Source organism: Alosa sapidissima, chromosome 11, assembly GCF_018492685.1.
Source record: "Alosa sapidissima isolate fAloSap1 chromosome 11, fAloSap1.pri, whole genome shotgun sequence".
NCBI lineage: Eukaryota > Metazoa > Chordata > Actinopteri > Clupeiformes > Clupeidae > Alosa > Alosa sapidissima.
The window spans coordinates 6,802,364-6,828,954 of record NC_055967.1 but is presented as its reverse complement, the minus strand read 5'-3'; the positions used below and the strand labels follow the sequence as shown (position 1 = coordinate 6,828,954).

General features: G+C 41.6%; 1 protein-coding gene across 2 annotated transcripts in view; it reads right to left on the bottom strand.

Annotated features, from left to right (window-relative positions):
- Positions 1-18,303, bottom strand: part of rasgrf1 (Ras protein specific guanine nucleotide releasing factor 1) — a 37,499-nt gene extending 19,196 nt beyond the window's left edge. For both annotated transcript variants that reach the window (XM_042109784.1, XM_042109785.1), the window contains exons 1-7: positions 17,571-18,303; positions 6,325-6,431; positions 4,077-4,224; positions 2,812-2,910; positions 2,197-2,450; positions 1,444-1,523; positions 1,041-1,234 (exon numbers count right to left, since the gene is read on the bottom strand). In XM_042109784.1, the coding sequence (XP_041965718.1) occupies positions 1,041-1,234; positions 1,444-1,523; positions 2,197-2,450; positions 2,812-2,910; positions 4,077-4,224; positions 6,325-6,431; positions 17,571-17,846 (1,158 nt within the window). In that variant the 5' untranslated portion in view covers positions 17,847-18,303. The remainder of the gene's footprint in view (positions 1-1,040; positions 1,235-1,443; positions 1,524-2,196; positions 2,451-2,811; positions 2,911-4,076; positions 4,225-6,324; positions 6,432-17,570) is intronic.
- Between the last annotated feature and the right edge of the window lie 8,288 nt (positions 18,304-26,591).

The following is a 26,591-nucleotide window of genomic DNA, read 5'->3' as shown; positions in this document are numbered from 1 at the left end:
GTGCATTGTGGGTAATGACAGGGTCACAGAAGCTCATCCAGCATCCAGCCAGAATGTAAACTATAGACACTGCTGCCCTGGTGTAAAACAGCGTGACTGGGTGAGACCAGACTACTACTGTGAGACAACTGTGTGGCTGCTGCTCCGCTGAAGTGCTGAAAGGTGTTAGAGGCTACGGGGAATCTGAGTAGTCTGTAAGTCTTTCCTATCTCACAGAGATTTACACATTTATCACAGATTTTGTTGGTTTGTGCTACTGTATATGCATCAACTAAGGCAGGCAAAACATTATAGGTTTTAATACAAACATCTCCATTTTTTAAGGCATCTGTCTATTTCTATGTCGTGTCATTATAAAGTAACTTTAATAAGCTGCATCTCATCCACTCACTGATCCACCTACAAAACGGAGTCTGTGCTCTGCCTGGTCCTGCTGTGGTAGGTGTTCAGCTCAAAGCACACTGAGTCTTATCTATGGGAAAATGTACATAACAATTTCCAATTTTCCAGCTTGTGACTATCAGGCCTTGGGCTGCACGATTAGGGGAGAGTGTGTGTATGTCCTGGTCTGATTAATATTTTTCTAAAACATATTGGAATTTGATTTGTGATATAATTTTTGAGTCAAGGTTTCCAAATTCCGCTTTAACTTGGGACACTTCTGACCGGTGAGCTTTACTGTCTGTCACTTAAGGAGGATGACAAGAATAAAAACAATTATAGATGTAACAAGATGAACCACTGGGGCAGAGTTGCGAGCTGCACGATTAATTGCAGCTTTTGCAACTACCTGATTGCATAATTCAAATTGCAAAAAAGAAATTAAACCAAACCAAAATAATTCAGGATATAAAATCCTGCAGGCCATGAGGGCCATTAGAAAAAACAGAGATAACTGAAAACAAATTTCAGTATAATAATAGATCACAATTCCATTTTATGTTGTAAAATTTGGCTTTGGATGGCAGATACTACATTTTGCACCTTTACTGTATGGACCCCTGTCTGAAGGCATGAGCATGCTGTGTCTCTCTGCCTACCTGGAACATGGGGTAGGTGAGGAAAGTCTCCAGGGTGCGCTCCTCACAGTCCGGCTTGGCCTCGTACTGCTTGAGCAGCTTGTCGAAGTCACGGTTCTGCTTGCAGTGAGCCAGAATCTGCAGGCTGTACTGGTGGTTGCGCACAAATTCCTGGTAGATGTTCAGCATGGGCAGCAGGATGTCAAAAAGGTCAGCTGTAGGGTAAGGGGAAGGGAGGAAAGGGGGAGGAGAAGTGAAATACCTGGCAGGTAAAAGCCATCACATCACTGTCTGTTATAAGCACAGAGACCCTCACTTTCCATCAAGATGAAACTACAAAGCCTAGTCTAAACAGCACGTCTTTCAGATAGAAAGTCCAGGCCTACATGTAGCACATATTGGAAGATAGTGAAAAGGAACTTACCCAAGACTAATGTTGGCCAGCTTGCTATCCTCGCCTTCAATCCTTGGTAAAAGATCTGATGGAGAAACATGATGGTCTCACTGTTGGAAATGGGGGAAAGTAAACATATTTCAATATTAATATAATTTATAGTTTAAAACATTCAAAAATGACCTAGACCTCTGTGTTGCCCAAATATCCACCGAAGTTAGCATGCTGATCAACTAGCCTTGGACCATACTGTCTCATAACACCACTTTGGATCTCAACATTGACTGCACTGAATACATGCAAGTCATTGTTTTGCCTTTAAGATCACTCAAATCCTACACATTGCCCCTTTAGTCATGAATGGAGACTCAGAGAGGCAGTCAATGAATCAGCACTATTTCCTGCATGGTCCTCATGCATAAACACCATTTATAAATAACAGGTAGCTTCCTGGTAACCTACACCTGTAATATTGTGATACACTCTGATATGTTCTGCTTTTCCATGCTCTCTGAGCTCTAGGGGTTCTTAAGTGGAGGAGGGAAAACCCTTAGGGACCTATAATGGTACTTGGAGACCAGGGCTATGGAGAGGGGGCAGAGGATTGGGGGGGGGGGGGGGGGGGGTCAGGATGGTGCTTGCAAGAACATCATGAAAAGGTCAGGATTTAAACAGAATCTCCAGGGGACACCGCAGACAGCACTTCTGCTGTCGGGGTCCTGTGCCGCAAAGAACCCTGGGATTAACCTACTGCTGGCGCCCACTTTCACACCACCCACCCACCTGTTGAGGAAAATGCTACTGACGTCGTCGTGGGTGATGGGCGGCTTCTTGGAGCTGGCGGCCATGCGCAGCGGCCGCAGGAAGTTGTTGACCAGGATGTGCAGCTGCTGGACGTACTCAGCCTCGGCCTCCAGCATGCTGAACACCACCTGGTTCCGCTTCCTCATGCTCTCAGCGTGCGGCGAGCGGATGTAGTCTTGGATGATGGTCTTCCACTTCCTCCGGCACATCCAGCCACGCAGAAAACTCTGAACCTACAGGGTTGTGGGACAGGTTTTTTTTATTATTTATGTTTTTTTACTTATTTTATCCATGTAAGCATATTAGAGATCTGGCATATTTCATTTGGAATTATTTTTTAATATCAGACATGTAATCTGATGATTGTACTGTATGTGTGTATGTTTATGCGATTTGAGAGTCTGCAGTCTTTATTCAGAATGACTAATATCTAAAACAACACAAAATAATTTGATCTTTGAAGACTGATATACCGGTAGTTGTGTTTTTGAGAATGTTAAAATGAAAGGGAATCAATGAGGCTAAAACATGCTTTATCATAGTGGAAGCAATCAGGGAGTCTCTACATGTTGCAGATATGGGTACTCGTCTTACTTTCTTGATCTTCTTGATTTCAGAGTCATCCTCACTGGGTGTGCCAGTTTGTGTGGGGTTTGTCTGGATCTTCTCATTGTCTTTCAGGAGCCCAGAAATCTGCAAGAAGAAAAAAACTCCACTGCAATCCACAAACTATAAAGTAAGAGAAGTCACAGAAGAATTAAGGAGGACGAAAGTGCTCAACACTTCAGCGCCCAGTTGACTCCCTCCCAGAGTGTGGACAGAGGAACTGGGTCAGTTGACTCCCTCCCAGAGTGTGGACAGAGTGACTGGGTCAGTTCAAAGCAGCACCAATCAATGACATGTGGTGGGGAAAAAATAGGGCCCCTTATTTATTCCATTGGCTGACATCTCGGCACAGACTGTAATTTCCGATGCTTGTTAGCAATTCAAACCACCCCATGTAGCCCTGCTTGGCTGGCCGTGAAATGTGTGTGTGTGTGTGTGTGTGTGGGGGGGGGGGGGGGTGCTGGAGAGGTGGCAGGCATGGGTGACACAAAAGGAGCCTGAAGCCTTGCCCTGTAGCTTGAAGGTAAGTGTCCCCCATTTACTTTGTGAGCCTGAAAGAGTTTATTATCCTTGTTTGTGAAGAGGGATGCAACCACTCATAATAGAAGACCCTTCATGCATATTCAGCAAAGCATTTCATTTGCAGGCCCACATTTGCACATTAAAGTGAAATGACTATTTGATCTGGTTGATGAAGAATACATTTAGGGGGGTTGGGGGGGCTCTTCTTGAGGGGTGTTTTATTAGCACCAATGCAAAATGGAGCCCAGTGACAGTGAGACAGCCGCTCACTAACTAAGTGGTCCAGGCACCTCTACCCTCGGCCATTTAGTCCCCCCTGGAAGAAGTGAAGCATCCATGGACCCGTTCCAGTTACGGCCTAACTATATTAAACTGTAATCACTTGCCAGCCAAACAAACACACACACATACACACACACACACACACACACACACATATGCACACACACGCACATGCACACAAATACACACACAAAGACACACACACACACACACACACACACACACACACACACACACACACAGACAAGCAACAACAGCATTAAAATATCTGCTTGCTGGCACGTTTAACAGTCCCACAGATGTATATCAGGCATTCTGTGTTGGTCGGCACGATTTCACAATCACAATTTACAGACATGTTGCCCAGCATTCGAAAATGAGCTTAATTTAATATAAGACATACTGTAACAAGCCCCTATTGTGGCATTCAGAATGACATTGCATATTACCTCAGATTTTAAGCGTTCAATCTCAATTTCCCCATCCTCTATCTGTTGTCGAAGTTGCTTAGCAACCGTTTTCTCTGTCTCCACGATTTGGAGTAGATGAAGATACTTCTGCATGAGGGTCTCATGCTCTGTGGCCAGGTTCCTGTAACTGTACAAAACACACACACACACACACACACACACATACACAGAAGCATATCAGTGAGGAAATGTAAACATGTAAACATATACACACACAAACACACACACACACACACACACACACACACACCGCTGGCTTCTCAACAGGGGGGAAAAGCAATATAGCTTTTTTTACAGTAACACATGAATGTGGGCACACACATCACAGATACAGAAATATATGCAAAACACACACACACACACACACACACATTCCAACACACTGTCATCTCACAATTACAGTAAAGGGAGGTGGTATAGCTCTGCTTATCTCTAAGAGGCAAACCCAGACGCCTCCATGTGCACGCCACAGATTTAGCAAGGCTTGGGGGCACACTCTGCAGCTCACACAGCTAAAACAGACCTGCAGTCTACTGACACACACACACACACACACACACACACAAAAACAGACACACACACACACACACACACACACGCACACACACACAAACACAAACACACACACACACAGACACGCGCAAACACACACAGCCCAGAGATGCACCCCAAATCACTTTCTCGCTCTGCTTTCATCACCTCCACACACACTGCACGCAGGAGAGCGCATCTGACTCATACACAAACACAATTTTACTCTCTGTCATTAAGACTCAGCATATTGATTTTCCCGCTGCTAGTACAACCATAAAGTTGATCATGTTTGTGTATGGAAATCAGTGACCGTGTGTAAAAAGGAGCCAACTCAGAAATAAATCTATCATAAATCTATCTGTGATCTCACTGTTGAATGTCACTTTAACAGGATATCATTATCAGTTTTACATTTACCAGATGCCTATTGCTTTAATGGATTGGGTGCAAAATGTTTTGTATATAAATCCTATAGAGGTTGAATCATAATTCTTGTGAATAATCAGAGTGCCACCATAATCCCTACAATATCGAAAATCCTCACATCCTGAAAAGCAATGTCCATACAGTAGCACATCTAAGCAGGAACACACAACAGCCAAAGCCACGCAGCTCTCTTCAGTGTTGAAGAGTGCGCACAAGTGAGCTGAGGAAGTCCTGTACCGTAACGCGGAAGGCTTCCTGCGTGAGCCGCGGGCTAATTATAAGTAATGAGATGTACATTTTGTCCCCCAAGCAAACATGGCTCTTGTGAAAAGCAAGCGCTGTGTGTGTGAGCGTGGCATCGCCACAGCACATTGCATTTCTAACAGAGCATGATTAGGGCTCCATCGACACACAAAAAACCCAGAGCTCTGGCAGTGTGCATGAACGTGCTGATTGACATCCTTCTGATGCTTACATTTCATTAGCACATATGTCATCTCTTCCCCAATCCCTTTCCTTCCCTCCACCTCTCATGCCTCTCTCTCTTTTTCTCTCATATTAAGGAATATAAGAGATTGGTTCGAAAACGCTACATCACCATTTTTAAAAACATTAAAAAGTCATGTCATTTAATTGTGTATTTCAGGAAATTGCAATTGTATTGTTTTGATTGAGTAAAGATAAATCAAACAACAATACCTAATTACAGTGTTACTGAAATTACTTGGAAAACAAAATGTAAAAAAATGATTTAGGAAAATTCTTTAAAATGGAGAATATAGCATTTTGGAACCAAACTCTTCATATCAATACACGTGTGTATTGGAGTATCACAATATCTTTTGCACTCACTCCTCATCTCATCCCTTCCTTGATCTCTTTCTCTCTCTTTTATGTATAATGTCCCTTTGGAAGTATCAATTCAGTTGAGTACTGCATTATCACAATATGTTTTGTGATACTCTATTGATTTATACACACTTGAGGCAGACAGTGGTCCATTTGAGTTTAAACCCCTGAACCACATAGCAGCATTGTAATCTCGCCTCAGCCATTGGACTTCCACTCCAACGTAACAAGCAGTGCTATGATGCAACAGGGATACTATGGAGACTGTGATAACATAATGCAGATCGTACTGTTCTGATAGCACTGTTCTGATCCAGAGTCTATGCTCAACTCAACAGCACTGGATTACACTTTGAAGCAGGGGTGGGGTGGGGGAGACTTGACATGTGTTGTTGCTGTTGCTATCGCTGGAGCTTACCTGGCATGTGCTATTGCTGCCACCCATTCGTCGCAGTCCTTCACGTCCTCGGAGCGGAGCTCCAGGGCCTTCTGGTTCTCATGGTTGAAGCTGACCGTGAAATAGTACTGCAACACGCAAGAAACAAACCAAACAGAACAGAATGGGATGGAGATTAACTGACACAAAAGATCTGTGCCGGATGAGCACGTTCTCACAGACTCACTAGAAAGAATGGCTATTTACTGACTATGAAATCTATTAAACATAGAGGTTACAATGCAACACAAACAAAGTACATAGATATAAAAAAAGATTAATTTATACATTTATAGTACATATGTTCAGTCTACAATTTTATGTTCAGTCTACAATTTACAGAAGTACCGGCAGCAATCCTAGTTATTCCTAAAGTGAAAAACCATGTAAGAATACACTGGATGTCTTTCATGGTGTTATGATCAGACCATAGTTTGTTCATGACTCTACTGTTCAGGTTATTCCAGCATCTCATTTGAAGTGACAAACCTAGCTATTATTCATGATATATGATGCTAGCTCTACAGAGAGATCACATGTACTGCAAAGAAACACCACACAAATCTTACAAACAATGTGGAACAGCTTGAGCTATAAAAGGCGCGCATCGAAAGGCAACCAGGTCTGAGGCTCTAGAGGGAGATGTAGTTAAACCGTCATGCCATAAAACTCTCTCTCTGTCTGCACCTAAAAAGGGCACAAAACCACCGAGAAACAGAGAGCTAAACCATATTTTGAGCTGATGGGTGACTTCAAGTGGAGGTGAAAACTGCCACAGAGAAGCTGGGATACTACATACAGCAACCAACACCACCATCACCGCCACCATCACCAACACAGCCCCTACCACCACCAACACCAACATCACAGCCCCCTACCATCATCACCACCATCACAGCCCCCTGCCAACACCAACACCACCACTATCACAGCCTTCTACCACCACCATCATCACCACCGGGCCAGTCCATCACCTAAATCGATGGGCTTGGCTGCAGAAGCCACAGCAGTGCCTTCTCCCTGGGGAGCGGCCATAAAACATGTAAGCCAAGGCATGAAACATTACATAACAGTACGCTACCTGTTACCTAGCAACTCCTCTCTGCATTAGTGAATATACTCTCTCTCTCTCTATGTGTGTGTGTGTGTGTGTGTGTGACTGTGTGTGTGGACCCTCCCATCTCTCTCCCAGCTAGGCAGGCATTCTTGGCTCTGAATTCCCGACAACCTCCATTTTTAATACATGGGGATCTTATTAGCTTCACGCTAAGAGATCCTTGTGAGCACAAACATGTAGGCACCCCCATTATGTCACAGAGATCTGCATGAGTGCTCATCCCCAAGAAAAACCCAACATACACAATCAGTAGGTACAAAGAAAAATGTCCAGTTCCATCCAAAATGAGTCTGACTGACAAAACAAAAGTGAGTATTTGAGCTCTATTCTAGTTCTGTTGTTTCAACCAGTAAAAACAACAGTTAAGGTAAAGGGTATTTTTAGCAGACACGTTTATCCATATTTAGCAGAAGAGTTTAGTGACAGAGACTGACATCATTCAGGACTCAAACCAGGGCTGACAATGGTCTAGACAGAGGGCAGTTTATGCACGCTGAACTGAAAACACTCTAATTTCACTTTTCACAAAAATGGGACTGTCTGTCAACATGACATAAACCTGCCATTCAGTCTCCATACAGCATGAAGGTATTGAGTGAGTCAGGGCTCTAGCGTTTCCCAGTAATCCCTCTGGCCAAACAAGAGCACTCTCTCAGGTGCTTAAAGCCCAATCCTTTGGCGCAGAGGAAAAGAGGGCTGTAAACCAAAGGGGAGACTTATTTTATCCTGTTGTAACCGATGGGACCTCCACTCCAGTCAAGTGGGACATCATGCACCTGACGTAGCCTACCCCACCCTCAATTTAATTGACTTATCCCTCCTCCCCTGATTGACATGGCTGACTGGTTATACAGAGATGTGGGTCTCCTCTCTGCTCCAAGAATGAAAAGAAAAGAGACCAAACACTCAACACTCTTTTTCCACATCTGACTAAGACTCTGGCAAACAATGCTGAGATCTATTGGGACAAAATACACCCACATATTCGCTTTATGTTCACTAGTTTTGTGTTCCCGGTCAAAAATGACCGCTGCATTATGACTATAAATCCATAGTAATACATTATCATCTAATGTTGTGACAGACCTTTGTATCAACTTATGTTCTATTGGAAGGGGGAGATTCTATTGGGGAAAGGTTCCAGTGGGGGCTGGCCATAGAAGCAAAGAGGGGGAGTGAAGGTGGGGGGTGGGGTTGTGTGAATGTTTGAATGTACAGAAGCACAGATACAGTCCATCTGATCAACAGGTATGTTCCTGGACTGACCATTTTCTCACCCATTCATTTCGAATGGCCGGTCATTTTTGAACACAATGGGAGTTCTAAAGTTAAATAAAACACCCAAATTGTTATAAAAATGATCAAAATTTGCTTTGTGTGTTCAGATGCCCTTTGTTAACAAAGGCATGGAGCCTTGTGATAGTCAGAATAAATTAACAACTTTTTTGAGAGGAAAGAATGATCAATCGGACAAATTTGACTGCAAACACAACAGGAGGGTTAATGTGTTTGCAATGTTGAACAAATCAAGTGTGCTGATAGTGCGGACTAGTTAATGGTCTCATTGGGACTCAGAGCAAGCCAAAGAGCCAAAGAGCAAGCAGGCTAAGGAATGCTGGCTGCTCTCAAACTGAGTGGCCTCTCGGAAAATCGTCTACTGTGTCGGCATGGTCAATAACGGCAGCAATGCGACCCTTCGCTGTGTAGACAGAGCAAACACTGTTTAAACCCTGGTGAAGGTCAGAGCATAAAGAGCAAGAAATATGTCTGGTGCATGAATGACAGTCACAGAACTATTACATAACTGTCATATCACATAGTGGCGTAACCGTCAGGTCCTTCACAAACTGTCAATAAATACTGCTTAATTGGCCAAAAGAACATTTCCATAGCTTTTGCTGATTTTGCTGGTGCGGTGAAATAGATTATGACAATCCCACTAGAAAAAAATCCCACATTCAGCTGGTTGCCTCAGTACTGTTTCAAGATATTGTCAATGTATCCCAGCAGTGTCACTCCAAACACCACAAGTGCACAGTCCTGGTATTTTAAATTCACTACAAGTTTGCAGTGACGTGAGTAAACCAGACAGTTGTTTGATATCACACATAACAAAATATCATTAAGACCTTAGGGGCCTTTCCTTATCTGCAAGGTTCCTGCCCCAAATTTGTGAAATCATGAGACAACCATTTTATCTCAATATGTGTGAGACAGTTTTAAACAATCTGGTACACAAAGAGTTCATTGTTGTCATTCATCTCGACAGACAACCTCAACCAAACGCTCAACGCTCCATAGCCTGACGTTGCCATTCTGGCTGGCTTCCAGGCTCCATGCAAACAGCAGCACTCTACATGGCCATCCCTTTAGGCTAGTAATCCCAGGCTGCTCTGCGTTCAGTGGCAGGGCCACAGAGTGGGGTTAGACGATCCATCCACTGACTGACAAAGTTACCAAGATTACGCTGTGGTGTAGAGGCTTGTGCCTCCTTCTCGCATAAATCAAGCCCAATAAATACAGCAGATAGATAAATAAATAAGTAAAACAACTCCAGTCCAGGGATCTACAATGGCAGCAGCACTAGTGACTGAAAACACAGCCTAACAGCCTAATCTCAGTGTTGCAGATGCTTGTCCCTCGGCACCCATCTTGGCACTCCTCCTCACCTCTCATGGCAGGGGCAGATATCCATCCACCTTTTTGTGTTCATTAGCCCATCACTCTCTCAGTGAAAAACCCTATTCATGCTCACTGGGCTGCATGTGCATCATTGCTTGTTTTTGTCTTCCTTTAAGAGAGAGTGCAGAATGGCTTATTTCAGAAGCCTATTTAAAACACTTAGTGTGTGTGTGTGTGTGGTGATGGTGGTTTGTGTGCGTTTGGGGGAGTGACCTGTCTCATGGTTTATGCAGGCTGCTGAGTCATGCTTCAAACACTTTTGTATTGATTCATTTATTTCTTCATGACCACAAATGAAAGGCCACACGAGTTGCTCGGTGCCAGAGAGGAGGGGCCTTTGATGCTGAGCTGTTGATCCAGCTGATTTAAAATCACCCCTCATTACTTTCACCAGCTATTCATTACTTTAGTGCCGTGGCACAAAAGTGGTCAAATATCACAATTAGATGATGGATATTGCCACACATAGACAAGAGGGGGGGGGGACAAAACAAAGAAAACTAAGTAGCAGTTCCTGTAACACCTCTAAAAGACCATATGAAAACAGCTGTAAGCACACAGACTCCTCCAAACAGAACAGAATAAGCAAATGAATGGCGATTTGAACTAAGTCAACTCATATACCCAGTCAAGTGAACTGCTGGTTAAAGAGAAGAAATTAGACTCCTGTTTCAGTGTCCACCAGGTCCTATCACACAGTAAACACCTCTAAGAAACTGTCTCTGGATGAAGAACAACGGATGTCCAGTCCCTAAATGACATTCCCCTCTCTACGTTATTTGAGCCACGAATTTCTGGGAACACTGCCAGTTTATTCTATAAATTTATGCCACACAACTTTTTGTGCAAGCCATGGTTCTTTCCAAACTGGACTATTGCAATGCATTGTTAGCTGGCCTACCTGCTTGTGTGAGACCATTACAGATGATTCAAAAAGCAGCAGTACATCTTTGTTAGTTACTCTTCATTGTCGCTTCCTATAGCAGCCAGAATTAAATCAAAATCCCTCACTCTAGCCTAGAGGACCCTTACTGGATCTACACCTTGCTATCTTAATTCCATGGTCCAGCTCTAAGTCAACTGCGGTCCTTGGATAAGCATCTGCTATGTCATCCTTCTATCAACACTAAGATGTCACAGTCAAGACTCTTCTTCTGTGATCCTTGTTGCTGAAATTATTTACCTACTACTCTTCATTTTAGTGACAGTTTTGGGATCTTGAGAAAGTAATTGAAGACTTATCTAACTTACCCTATTTTTTGATTGATTGATTTGTTTATTTAAGTGTCAAACACCATAGTGCCCAGCCCTCATGGGCTTATTAGACACTGCAGTAATAATTTCACTGTTATCTCCAAATAACCACGTGACGTAACACAGAACCCAACATAACATAACTTAACCACTAAAAATAAGTATACATACACATAGAGATGGCTTGTCATATGGAATACAAAAACCTTTGCCGCAGATACCAGGCCTTTTCTATAAATTTTGCCAAAGCAAAAACATCATTTTCAAACAGCCAGCACAAAATCTCCCCTTCATATTTCCAAAATATATCAGGATTTTTTAACTGAATTGATTCAAAAAGAGAGTTCCTTAAGTCGCAGTATAAAGGACAATAAAAAACAAAATGAAATTCATCTTCCACAACCTGAAGATCACAGAATTCACACAAACGTAAGTGTTCGGGTGTACCTTTAAATCGACCCACTTCCACTGCCATAGGTAAGGTACTAGTTCTCAATTGAGCACAGAGGGACCTCTGCCTTCTCTTTAGATTAAGGAAAATAAAAGGTTCTGTAACATAATCATTCTTAAACTGAACATAATTTCTAAGTTTTGGTTTCTTCCATACAGTATGTCCTGTTTCCATTGATCTTCATATTAACTCGACAGTCTTTGTCTGACAACATTTATTGCAAATTATTTTGGTACATTATATGCAAGTCAGACGCAGACAGTATTATTGAAACCTCTCCAGACCAGGGGTAATGCTTTGCTCTATCCCAAAAAAAAATCTAAAATTTTTCCTAGTTAGCCTTTCCTCTGGGAGACTGACAAGGCGGTTCCACAATCGCACTATTTCACACCTTTGTTTTACAATACATGGATCCCATCCTGCATCCCCATTAACCGCTACCTTTGCTGCATATTTATGCACACCAGGGAAACACCTTAAAGCACGGTTTTAAACAGAGTTACAGTCAAAAACCTCTTCAAAGCCCCAAACTCCTGCAGCATAAAACAAAACTGAGTCAACCAAAGATTTATACAGTTGTGTAAATGTAGAAAAACCAAGATCTGTACATAGTTTCATTTTACTCAACACAGAACCTAAAGCTCTTCCAGCAGACTCTGCTAGTACTTTCCTTCCCTCTGTAAATTTCATATTTTCATCAAAAACAAAACCAAGATATTTATGATGATGAGTATACTTTAAGGGCACAGGGCCAAACGGAAATGTATGAATACTCTGTAGTTCACTTTTTTTTCCTAAAATGAACCACTTGTGTTTTTTGCTGCTAATAGTAAGACACCATTTACTACACCATGAACTCATAATATTCAGCATATTTTGTAAATTCACTTCTTTTTCAGCTATCAAAACAATGTCATCTGCATAAAGCAGAATACTTAGATTCATGTCCTCAATTGGCACACCAATATTACCCTGTTTAATTTCTTGAGCTAAATAATTTATATAAAAAGCAAATAAGGAAGGGGAGAGTAAGTCTCCCTGCTTCACCCCAAAAGGCGTTGGGAACCAATCCGTTTTTAAATGATCCCCTTTTAATTACCCAATTAATTCTTAGACATGTGGTTTGTATATGTTTATGGTTATTTTTATTATTTTATTTTGTCTATTACTAATATTAGTATTTTATGACTTTATTTAAAACTGTTCATTTTAATGTTAATGCAATGTTTATTGATGTCTTGGTGGAGAGTGTCTTAACTCTGAAATAGCACTTGCCCAAACCTGGTCCAAATACGGCCCAGGTTAACCTGCCTCCTCCACTGCAAATGATTTCCAAAAGGTCTTTTCCCCGTAACTTTACTTCATAAGCCTCAGAACCTTGGACACAGACATGTATTTAGTATTCTCTCATTTTCACCTTTTACCCTATAAAAAAAAACAATTCCTCACATAAAATAAAATTGCTGACTGTTCATCGTACCTGCTTGTCTACACCCAGTGCTGTTGGCTCACTAAAGGGCTCTTTGAGAGAAGATAAAAATAACTACGCCAAAACGCATTAAGGCACAATTCCCCTAACTCCTCTCCCCCTCTCAAAAAAACAAAACAAAAAAAACAAGTACCATCCCCCCACAGAGTGGCGACTATCTCGCTATAATTGGACCCTGACCCCTCCAAAGTACTGTGCATGGGAAACAAATTTAGCCCAAATAGTGATCACACCTAATGAGAGAGGCGCGATGCACCGCTACTCTCCAGCCCGCCACACACACACACACACTCACACACACACACACACACACACACACACACACACACACACACCGTGCACAGTGCGTTTTTCACATGCAAATAAGGGTTGCCATAGGAACTGTGGGCTCAAATGCAGTTCTATTAAAAAAGGAATAAACAAATGGTACACGGAACAATTGCTCCAGGAACATTATTGTGATAAAAGTGTATCTGTGAAAAAATAACACACTCAAACACAGACTCATACAGCACAAGAAAAGTTTTCCAAAGTCCATGGCTGCATTGCAAGGTTGTCAGGTAAATAATAATAAGGTAGCGTTGGAAAACTGTGACTGACCATTTTTGTTGTTATGGAAGAATAGCAGTCTTGACTTTTGATTTTGAACAGATATTTTCACATTCAGAACAACAACAGTACATATACAGCACATTTACTGGTCTGTTTCACAAATGAATGATCTCCTGTAAAACAAGGTAAAACGTTATAAAGTCATCCAGATGGCATTGTACATTGGAACACATTAAACGGCCTCCCAATGAAAGCAGCCTAGATAATGCAACACAAATTTAAATGTGATCTGAACACAGCCAATGTATGTGTGGGTGTATATATAGTGCATGTGACGTGTTGCATGTGATGTGAAGAGCATGTGTTATGTGTGTATGTGTATACTGTATGTCTGCATGTGTTTGCATGAGCTTGTTTAAGTGGACGACAACACAGAAACAATAAATAAACACTAAACACAATAAACAACAATAAATGCCATTTGTCAAAAGAGTGGACAAGTTCTTCTCCTCAGTTCCCCAGTTGCTTATCAGTATGGTAAATCATCGCTGTAGCACAAGGCAAGTAGGAGTTGTTATGAAACTGGCTGCTTCCCTTGTGTTGGTGCTAGATTCCAAATCCCAAGACAGCTTTGTCAATGAGATAGCCCAAGGGAAGTGTCCAGGCGAAAAACAGACAACACTGTCTTTTGGGAGGAGTACCTTTAATTCTAACTGTGTCTAGTAGCCAAGTCGCTTGAAGGACTACACTGTGGTCAACGTAAGGCTAAGAGACAAAGACAATATCTCTGGAGGTTAGCCATGGACAAACCATACCTACAGAGTTTGACTCGACACCTTGTGGTCTCAGTAGACCAGCCAGCTCTGCCCAGTGTCGACACAGTCAATACCTGCAAAACCTGATTACTGATTCTCCTCTCCACTGCACAATGCCAGGCAAGGATGAAGGTGACACAAGTGTGCATGACTATGCATGCACAAACACAGACACATACTGTATATTAAGGGTGAGACAAAATATCAATACAGCCATATATTATATAACTTTTTTTGGTGAAACATTATCGATATACTGATGTAGTGAATAGTGAATATATTTTTACTAAAATATAAAATTCTACAATTGATATTCTAAATGGACTAATCTGACAATTTGTGTACTACTTACTTTATGTTTATGTATTGTCAAATTATTTATGTTTTTAAGCCAAAACTCCATGCACTTTGTACAGTGTTTCAATTCTGTTGTGAAATGCAGTAAATAAATATATAATTATAGCTTTTTCCCTTTTCCTTCTTTCTCATTGACACAGGTATTGTGATGGATCGTAAATTAATCGTTTACAATGTATTGAGTATTGCAGAATCATTGTATCATGATTATTGATATCATGGCCCAAACGTATTGTGACAATATTGATTCTTGAGTTACTCTCAACACACAAACACACACACACACACACACTCTCTCTCTCTTTCTCTCTTTCTCTCAAATTGTGTCTTCTACACATGCACTGGCCTGCTGACACTTAAGTGGCTGAGCTCTAAACAAAAAGATGCAGAAATGATGTCCTCTGACCAGTTAGCTCATTTGTACACACTATGATTTAGAAATGGCTAGTTATAGGTACCAGAAATACATTCTACATAATAGAAGAATTACACTAATTAGCAAACCATTATATAAAAGTCAACCCATCCAATGCAACATCTAAGAGTGTGGACAACTTCAAGGGGACAAAAGTTATGACCAAGTCTCAGAATGTATATCAGCAGTTTTTCTAAAACACTTAACAAGATCCAGTGACTAAAAATAATTGTATTTCAGTGACTAGAACTAGTAGTGCTGGCATAAGTAGTGGAAATAAGTACAAATAAGTACAAAACTAATCATCTACAACATCCATCTGCAATATTACCACCAAATTATGGACAGAACTGCCCAGTCCAGGACACCGTGGTGCATAGTGCTTTGTCAGCACAGGGGCAGCTGCTCACAGAGAGGGCCTGGGCCTGTGCTGGATCTCAGCCTTAGACATGGCTATGGCACAGAGAATACAGCCCAGGGAAAGGGACAGAACATCAGAGCATTGGAGCCCAAACCCAACCATTAGTATTTAATTGCACAATGGCAAAACAGGAAATGGTCTCATCTCATGGCTATCACAAAACATCAGATGCAAGAGGCTTCTTCAAATAAATCTGTCAAGTTTGGTTACTGTGTTCACAGAACCATATATTCAATGTTCACATGAGGTACACTGTTGCTTTAGTTTCACCGTCTTAGAGTATTTAAAGTTTTATTTGTAATGTTTACATGCATAGCCTACAGACATAAAGCAAACAATAATTTTGCTTCCGGATCTAAACATTCGTGGACATAGAAACGATTTGAGCATCTCGGCATCTCAATCCTAATGTTACCGTTTATGTTGAAATGATAAATGGCAGTATATTTGATAACTTATAATTGCATTATCCTCAATAAGACAAGGCAGCAATCACCCAACTTGTCTGTACTGATTGTTTGCATAAACATGCAATTTTAGCAATTCTCTTGAGCTATGCTCTTCTGCCAGGGGGTCCTAACTCCATTTGTAGCCTAGGCCAAAACACATGTACATAGCATACAAACTTTAACTCTAATAGTTTACATGCGATGAAATGACGAAAACTGTCCTCGACACAGCAATGTAATGCGGAACACACACATGACCAAATTCCTCTAAATTATTGTAGAAGTGAATACAGTCTTTATCTATGTGATAGCCATTAGGCTGTTGCTACGAAAACATTACAGGTTAAAAGTCTACGAGTTATTAAACACTGTAGCGGACGCAGTTGCCAAGGAAGGATGCTATTAATATCAGCGCGGGAATGAAATCAATACGTCAAACAGACGGTGATTTTTCGGCACTTTCCCACTTGGGGGCGACTCTGAGATTGAGAAAGTGCTTTCTCTAGCGTAATTTTCCCTCATAACGAAAACGAGGAAGAAAACAACCTGATAGGACACTAAAAAATCAATTAATGATACAACATAAAAACAATAAAAAAATATATTTAAATCTATCAACAAATTCCCAGTTGTCCCAATACAGATAATCAAAACTGAATTTAAAAACTCATGTGAGTTCAAATACCCAAATAGGGCCTACCCAAACTCCATTTAATATCAATAACGCCATTGATGGCTCCTATCATGACCAGCTAACGGGATTATTTGAGTGAGTCCAAATTCAATTAAGTATGGATAATGAATTTAATTAATCCGTTGCTCACATTACATAACATCATGCAGTGGGTAAACTGGTCTAACCTGGACGTTACACTGTATGATATTACACTGTATGATATTTATATCCAGACCAATCGCTTATAAACACTGTGTTTATTGTTTTAAGACAGGTAAATGGTTGGGAAAGACTTAACACACTGTTGAACCCACCCCCTCCCCAAAATCTTCAACTGTGTGCACTGACGAAACTGTTGGCTTGCTCTCTGTCTGAACTGCATGAGCTTGTTACATACTGGCAACGCATTTAGACCAAAGCCTTGTTGAATAATAGCAGCACATATATTTGTGAATTTGCCTCCAGAAAACACACTATTTCTACATTGTCTTTCGTGGGGATGACACAACGTGCACATATACAGAAACTTGTCGTTTTGCACGCCTCTTACCTGTTTTTCTAAGCACTCCTTAGCTGACTGAGAAGGTTTTGGCGAAGGCGACCTGTCACAGACGCAACCTTCCAACAGGTATAATCCCGAAGGTCGAGAGCTGGACTCGCTCTCGAAATAAAATAGCATATTCTGCAGTAATGCAAACCACTTGGTATGCCATTTTGTGTTATCTGAGCTCTTTTTGCTCAAGCAGCCTCGTCGCGTACCATCTTTCTTTGCCAAGAGACCCAGGTAGGTGACATGGCCATCATTAAGTCGTATTCCCTTCTGCATTTTTGTTTGCAAGATGCTTGTTAGGGGAGAAAGCTTGTTGATCCTTACATCTTCTTACAGAGAGATGCCCATACAGACGTGCACTTTCCTGATTAGTGGCCAACTAAAGCACGTTCTGCCCATCCGCAGCAATCACCGTGTTGGCGTGGAGTGAAGAAAAAGGCAGGAAACGAAGAATGTTTAAGTCTTTCATCCTAAATGTAACGAATACTCAGTTTAGTCTGAACCCGTGCTTTTTTTTTTTAATCCAGACGATATCTACTAAATCTGAGAGACCAGGAGTGCAGAGAGGATAACAGCACGCGAATGACTGTTGGTCGTGTTCTCACGTGAAATCCTCCAGCTAGCAGTGCGCGCGGTGCGGAGAAGGCTGTGGGGTCACGTGAGTCGTTTCCTAGCGGGTGTATTTCAGAACCTTGGACAGAGAAACAACTAAGAGCATGAAAAAGACATGGCACAAATGCAGCGTTCCCAGCGTAACTATGTGTGCAAGATGTTTCAGTGAGTGCATTGGTTTGCAAGGCAGCACTGCTGCGCAAACATACTGCGCAGTGGTGCGGTGTAATTCAGGGTCGCCTATTTGTTTTACTTCACTATTAATTTTGTTCAGTGGTTCTCGTTATTCAACATTGGTGGACAGTCTAATGTCATGGCAATGGCGCTTTGAACTTTTGCACTCCCGCTCAATTAGCTGTGTTCGAAACGCCGTTGTTAACAGTTGGTTTCTTTCTTTCGATTCTAGTTCGTCTTGGAGACAGCTAAGATGGAAATGTCTACAATCTCTAAATAGGCTAGGCCTACCTACCTACCATAATATGCTCTATTCGTGAAATATTGCTTTGCTTAAAGGCATTCCTCGGTCGTGGTCAGTCTATTGGGATCACAGGCTACATTTGAACTCCATTGCGTCGATTATTATGTTAATAACAGGTAAATCTCTGATCCGATTACCAATAGTATTGACCATGTGCAATCACAGATCGGCTTCCATCAGTCTGTTCACAATAATAAAGTATCCTGTTCGGCCTCTGTCAATGTGATGACTTTCCTAGCTCACCTAACGAGGATTTTTCTGCAGCTAAATTAGGACTATTGACAGAAAACAGATGGCTAGAAATGGAATGCTGTCCCAAGAATGTCCTCGGGGACAGCGGGTGAGATAGCCATCCCGAGAAAACTGTACGACTTTTCGCCAGACCATCAAATTTTACCAACAACAGAGTTTTTTTTCCTAATAATAGAAGTGTTCATCTTTCTTTCTTTCTTTCTCTCTTGTTGCTCTCCGCGTAACAACTGAATCTGTATACATAAGTACAGATAAGCTCCATAAGCACAGATTGTTCACTTGTAACATTTAGCCAAGCAGTTGTATATGGCCACAGCAACACAATCAAATTGAACACACAGTGCATATATTGCAAACTGACACGGCCTTAACTTCCCCTTTCTTTGTATTGATAGTGTAAGATTTACTACATAGGGATATTAGAGAGTGGTGATAGTGGCACTCCCTTCACTGCAGATCAAAGTGCTCATTCTGGCCATCTGAAACGAAAATCCATTCTCTCCCTTCAGATGCCATGCATGCAATGAGCTTCATGCCTTTGCTGGCTGTCTCTAAGATGCCAGCCTTAGCCAATGCTAATGGAGTCATTGGTCATTCCTCCATACAAGTCAGCCACCGTGGTGTCTTCATACCAGAGGGAAGAAGGGATGACTTAGCCTCCTCAACCCAGGGTGTGTTGGTTGGTCTGTACAGGTCGAGTATATAGTTATATGCACAGAAACATTCCTTTTATTTTTCATTTTTCAGGTTTCATTTAGCACCCTCCCACCTCTCCCCACAGCAAAGTCCACTTTTGTGTGCGCACAGCCGCACACACACACCACTTTCTAACAAAATATACTGTGTACTTTAGGTCTGCTTCCTGCATGGTGTTTTTAAAGACACAGTTGGTGCCACTAAAAAATATTCTGTATTGGAAGCATGTGGCAAGATGTACTTATTATTATTAATATTCTGTACCCATAAAAACATTTGTCAACAACTACAAAAATGCACAACACACAATAGCCATCTGAACGTATCTATCTATTAATTAATTGATTTATTTTGTCTAGTTGATGAGTTTATTGACTACTGGAGAATGCCAAACTGGTACACTTCTTCATTCCTGTCATTTCCTTCACTTTATTGTTTTTATCAGCAAAGCAGGGAAGTGCTTCAGCATGGTTAGCAGAGAAGTATAAAGAAGTGGATACCTCAAGGGCACGTTCACTGCCCCCTCTCAGCCTGACTTCCACGAACCTTGGCCCTGTTCCATGAACACTCACTGAGACACCTTCATGACAAGGTCTTCCTTTGTGAAATTTCTTATTCTCTGTGAGTATGTCTTGTTCTGATTCAGTCCTAAAAGTCATTATACTGATCATTGCAGTCACAGATTCAGCCACATACAGCGTCTGTTGTGATAAATAAAAAAAATGATAATTACAATTACAATTAAAAATGATATACCATTTAAATAAATTAATGGCCAACATAAATGGGTATATAATTCAAAACTATTTTACCAGATAAAATAATAGCTACTTCTATTGTTTCAGTAACTATTAGAATCCCTAGTGTATGACAATATTTGAATTTTAATAATTTTAATTAAAAAAACTGTTAGAGGATTCAGTTATTTACAGAGAGGAGAACAGTGACAACTCCACAATCTTCAGTGCTAAAACACTGCTTCACAGCTTCTCCTGCAGATTTTTAGTTTTAGTGGTTGACAAAATGCATCTTTTACAGAAAACACACGCTCTCTTCACCCCTATCAAGTCCATCATAAGCTACTCACACTGCCTGTTGCATTGTTTTATTGTTGAGGACCTGGCCCCGATGTTGGATTGGAAATGTAAAGGTCACTAGACACTGGATCTAATTCAACCTCATTTCATTGCGCCATAAAAAGACACAGCCTGCCCTGCTTCCAGACTCTGCAGATAGGCTTTAGTCCAAGTGTTCCTTTATATATCCCTTTTGTGCTCCACAGTGTCTTGCCCACATTTCATGGCTCATCATTTTCATCATAATCAATTGAGGAACCAATTATCTGTGCTCGTTTCAGGCAGTGACGTTGCTCAGTGTGCTGAGCGCCACCCGTCTTTGTCTCAGTGATTATAGCTTAGCAATAAAACATGTTCTAGCACACAGGCAATATGCCTCTCTGAGCGCCCAATTTGTTTAAAAGGCACAGCCCCTTAATCTGGTGCTGTCAGTTGGCTGGCTACTTCTCCGAGGAGATTTATTTATTACTTTATCCTTGTTGTTATCTGCTCTCTCAGATCCATTCTATCATAAATCCCCCAACCCCTCTCCTCTCCCCTCTCTCTCTTTCTCTGTCTGTCTCTCTACGAAGGCAATTTAAACACAGCTTTTCTAATGTATTTTCATTTCAACTGGCTAATTTTAGGGGTTAACGGAGTCCACAGCCCATGCTAATTTACCGGTTACGTAAACTCCGGCGAGAATTCAAATGTTTTGGGGTGAGTCCAGAAATCTGGGCAATATGTCTCCTGTTGCTATGTAAAAAAATCATCCAATTTTGTTTGGATAGCACTCCGTCACAAGCTGGTGTCCATGTCCTGGTTTGAATACATTTGCATCGATGCACATGCGAGAGACCAGATAACACTGGGTGCATTGTTGATCATCTTTGGCAGGCTTAGACTCAGGTAAAAACCTGCTCAAAAAAAGTGACACATAGTGAGTGTGTGTGTGTGTGGTCTGTGTGTGTCTGTGTTTGTCTCTGAATGTGCACATGGTGTATCATTGTAGAGAGGTTTTAAAGACACTTAGAAACCTGTCCTTAATATGTGTATGTATGCTGAATCTAAGTATGCTGGATCTGTATGTGTGTGTGTGTCTGTGTACGTATAATCATGTACATGTATGTTTGACATAAGGGTCATCTCTGTTCATCGTTCATTCCCGAGTAGATTTTTTGCAGGAAATGTGTTTTGTTTGAGGCTATCTGAATCAGCATTCCTCTGGTAGCTACGGCAACTGCTGCCAGAGTTCCAGTTGGGCTGACAGTGCTGCGGCACACAGGCAGAAGAATGGCTTGGCAACTCTGCTGGAGAGACACCCCTCCTCCTCTTCCTCCTGCACCCCCACCCGCATCACCACTCCCCCCACCGTCCTCGTCACCTTCCCCCTGTTGCCCCCCCAATCCTCCTCCTCCTGCCCCGTAGCGTACTTCCTATGTGCACCAGAAGGCACGTGTGCGTCTCACAAAAGCCCAACCTTCAGACTCAGCCGTCTAAGCTTCTCGCAATTCACATTCTCCTCCTCCACTTCCTCCACCTCCTCTTTCTCTTTCTTTATTACTTGAATGACACAGAAGCGACGTCCTTGTCCACTATGTCCAATAAAAGTACAATTGAGTTGTACTTACGCAGGACAGGTGAGTTAAGGCACTGACGGATGGGGTTATAGCAGTCATTCAGATTGTTCAAATGTGTATATTTTCTTCTAGAAAAAATCATTTCATTTAAACACATTTACTATAACTACAACTGTCTCTCTGTTCATCTCATCGCACCAAACCTGACCCTCCACCCCTTCATCAACCCCTCCCCCGTGCCTTGTGAGTGCTGAGACCGGTCTACCCCTAATTACATGATCCACTAGGCCTCTAATTCAGCATGCCCGACTCAGACGACATTTACTAATTGCTCTCTCCTTTTTTTAGAAGCAGCTCCCTCTCCTTCGCTTTCATCTGGTCCTTCCTGGTCCTCTCATTGTCTGTTTCATGCGTGTGTGTTTGTGTGTGTTTGTGTGTGTGTGTGTGTGTGTGTGCAGCTCTCTGAGGCTGACGATGGGATGCTGCTGCCATGGGTCCTACCACAGAGGCGCGGAAAAATGCACACACACACACACACACACACACACACACACAGCCTCACTGCTGCCGAGCAGGAAGGTGACGCCAGATAGCGCGCCATATTGCACAACATGTTGGGATTAAGGAAAAACACGTCGGACAAACAGCAGACTGAAAAAAATGGAAACAATTGTGTACAGAGACTGACACATAGACTTTGAGATGATGTAAGAAGGTAGAAGGCAATGTTGCGTCTCAATGGGCTTAATATTACATCCTAGAGGACAGTGACCTGTCACAGTGCCCTGCTCTACACTGTTAGAATAAAAAGACATCTCATGGGGAATATGCTATTGTCTCAGGGAGCTGTTATGACACTGATGTGTATGTGTCCCATGTGTCCACAGCAAACTAATAATTTACAAGATGAACTAATCTCTCTAATATGAAATGCAGTATTCTTTTTAACATTTTAGGCGAAATCAGTGTATTATTTTTGAGGTAAAAAGGAGAACAGCATTATGCAAGATAGTTTAGACACACCAAAGGGTTTTATATATCAGATAACTTTAACCAAGGTCATTCATCAACTAGGGCTATAGCTTGGTTACACTCATAGTTAAGAAAGGTCAAATGATGCAATTTCAAGGATTTATTAAAGGAGAGCTCAAAACTTTCTCCCAAAAATGAGCAGCGATCATATAAGCACCTGTCTAGCACTTTGAAACTTAAAATAATTCATGACGACGAGGCAGGAGCAGGGTTATAGTGGAGGCTAAATGCACTTTACGCACCACTTGAATTTCGAAAATAGCTTTTATGCACCTCTAAATTGTGCTTATACACGTCTAAATTACGTTTATTCACCTCTAAACAATCTACCGTTCTTACGCCATCCTAAATTCAGCTGTCATTTTACAATTTCCTATAGTTTTATATTGTTAGTTTCATATGGTTGAACCTGCACAAGATGTAGTTTATCCATATTGCGCTGCATTAGACTGTCAGTGACCAATAATCTTGCAGCAGCCAGCAGGAGGCTGCAAAGATAGACCACACTCACCGCATGTCACGGATTTGGCTGATGAATGGATTTTTAAAATGCATATACGCCGATTTCTGAAGCGTTGACTGATGACGCCAGCTAACGGCCTCGACTAGGCTACAAGCCCAAAGTGAGTGAGGTCGAAAAACAGGCTACTAAACGTAACGTTTTTGAGGTTAATTTGGTGGACGGTAGATTCATGCCACTGACTCAACAAGGGACAACGTTGACAATTATGCCTACCCCTTTCAGACACAAAGTTATGTCACCTCTACCTTTTCCCATTTGCCTATGTTAGAAATCAAATACAGGACATAATGTAAGATAGATAACTGTTTTTTATTTCACGCATTGTCTGGGATTTAAGCACTGAAAGTTAGTGGCAAGCTCCCTTTGCTAGTCAGCTATATAATAATATTAACCAACCACGGGAAACCGCGTCTGAAGTGTACTGTAGCCTGAAATAAAGTTTAATTTCTCATAATTAGTTCACCAATAAAATACAATGTTTGATACAAAGTCATCACAACTAATTGAGGATGATGCTATATAGCTTCCCATCCCTGACATAATAAAATCCTAAGAAATAACTGCATGGGCAAGTTTACTCTGACAGTGAGGCTATGATCCTCATTGCCCTTTTCGAGATGCTACTGGCACATAGACATGTACAGTGTTAGATCAATTAAAGGATAATTCCGGTATTTAGCACTTTGAGTCCCTTTTCTGGTTTGTTTTAGATGAGCTAGAGTCGAGACAGGACCCATCGTCAAAATGTCGGTGTCCAGTAGATCACTTAGGCCACCACTCTAGATCATCCAAAACAAACCAGAAAAGGGACTCAAAGTGCTAAATTAAAAAAATGATCCTTTAACTTAAAGGTGTAATTCATTATAGCTAATCTGTCTGTAAGATTTCATATTTCTTACTCTTTATGGTGATTAGGCCAATCTTTCATATTCATAATTTCAACTCCAACCATATCTAGGCTATTCCTTCTGAAGTCATTTTAACAATGAACTCTGGGGAAGTGGAGGCTACATGTGTATTAGGGGTTTGCACGGACGTCACGTTCTGGCCGGTAACCATGGTAACCCAGCACGCGCAGCCATATTGGCGATACTCAGTGAATGAAGTACAATGGAGTATTATGCACTTTGGATATCTTACGTGATTGTAGCCGTTTCTAAACAACAGAAAAGCTCATCAAAATGCGTCTAAGATGCAAAGGCATATAGGACAGGACTTGGACCACAAGAAAATGCGCAATATTTCGAGAAATTACGGTTTATTGGCAGCGCAGATCCATATGAGTTGGGTGAGGGAGACGAAGTAGGCTACCAAGTTCCACAAGCGCCCCCTTCCTCTGATAACTTCTGACATTATTCTCCTTTCTCCCTGGTTTTTTAATAACTTTTGGAAGTCGATACCTACACCAGATGTTTTTCTCAGTCGGACCTATTGGTACAGTACAACCTAAAACACGGCAATAATTAACCATTTTCCTTGCCGATGTTTGGGATTTAGGCTACTTCAGTGCCTAATGCTTTCTAATGAGGCGAGTATCTCCAATATGGCGACGTCCAGATCAGATGACACGCCGTGCAAACAAACCCCTAATAAAAGCAGGGTGACCACCAACCACACACAAAAGGAGGACAGATTGTGTTTAAAAGTGAGGACAATTGGCCACAATTCCTATGGGGGATAGGGGGGTTCATTCAGCGCCCATGTTAACAGGTTAGAGCAGCAGCCACACTGCCTTCATCATATCAGTGAATCAGACGTGGCTCAAACCACGCTGCAACCGCGACCCAGCTAGAGAATAGAACGGACGCCTATTATTTCCGCTTGTCGCAAGTGGTTCTGTGCAGAAATAGCCTACATTGAAATAGGGTGACCACCAACCACACTCTGAAAAGGAGGACTAGTTGTGAGGACAAAAATGAGGACAAATTGACCAAATTCAGGCAGGCGCGCGGGAACCTATTTTTGACCAGGGGTGCTGAATAACAAAAATAATGGATGTCCGACGATTTCTCCCCGGACATGTTTCGGATTTTGACTGCTAAATACATCATTTTAGTGCGGTGTGCGGGTGATAGAGAGAAGTTTTAGGGATCAATAAAGTATATCTATCTATCTACGTCCTGGGCAGCCACAAATTCCAATGTTCCGCGATAGCACTCCGACTCCACTGCACCCACCCACAGAAGCGCACTTGACATTAGCCTATTTCTGTATAACTAAGGACAATTACTTTTCTGATTGTCAAAACCACACCAGAGATGTTTGGCTTTAAATATAGGCTAATAATCAGGCTGCAATGATCTCGCAAATAATTCCTGAATAGCCTAAAGTGTGTCGTCTCCACAGCAAGAATGTGTCCTAATAATTTCTATCTTAGGGACTAGTGAAATGATTTCACTAGCTATAATTTATTAATTTTGCAAAACTGTACAACACAATTAAAGTTTCTTTCAGCTTATCCATGCTTTTTTGAACGTGTAAATCGCGAATATGTAGGCCTATATCAATCGTAGGCCTAGCCTACACACATCGCTATCACCAGAGCCCGTTTACAGATTAGACATTTTCTGGCTATCACATAGCTGAAACCACGCTACGGTTCTTACAGTAGCCTAACTGACTCACGTTCACGTTGATCTTTATAACTGTTAATTTTTAGTAGCCTATATTCCAACCAATCCATAACCCTTTTTGCTATTTGACTCATCATTTCACATACACAAATATAAATAATGTCAGACAGCGAATTAGTAGACCTAATTATTTAAAAATATATATAACAAATTTTAAAAA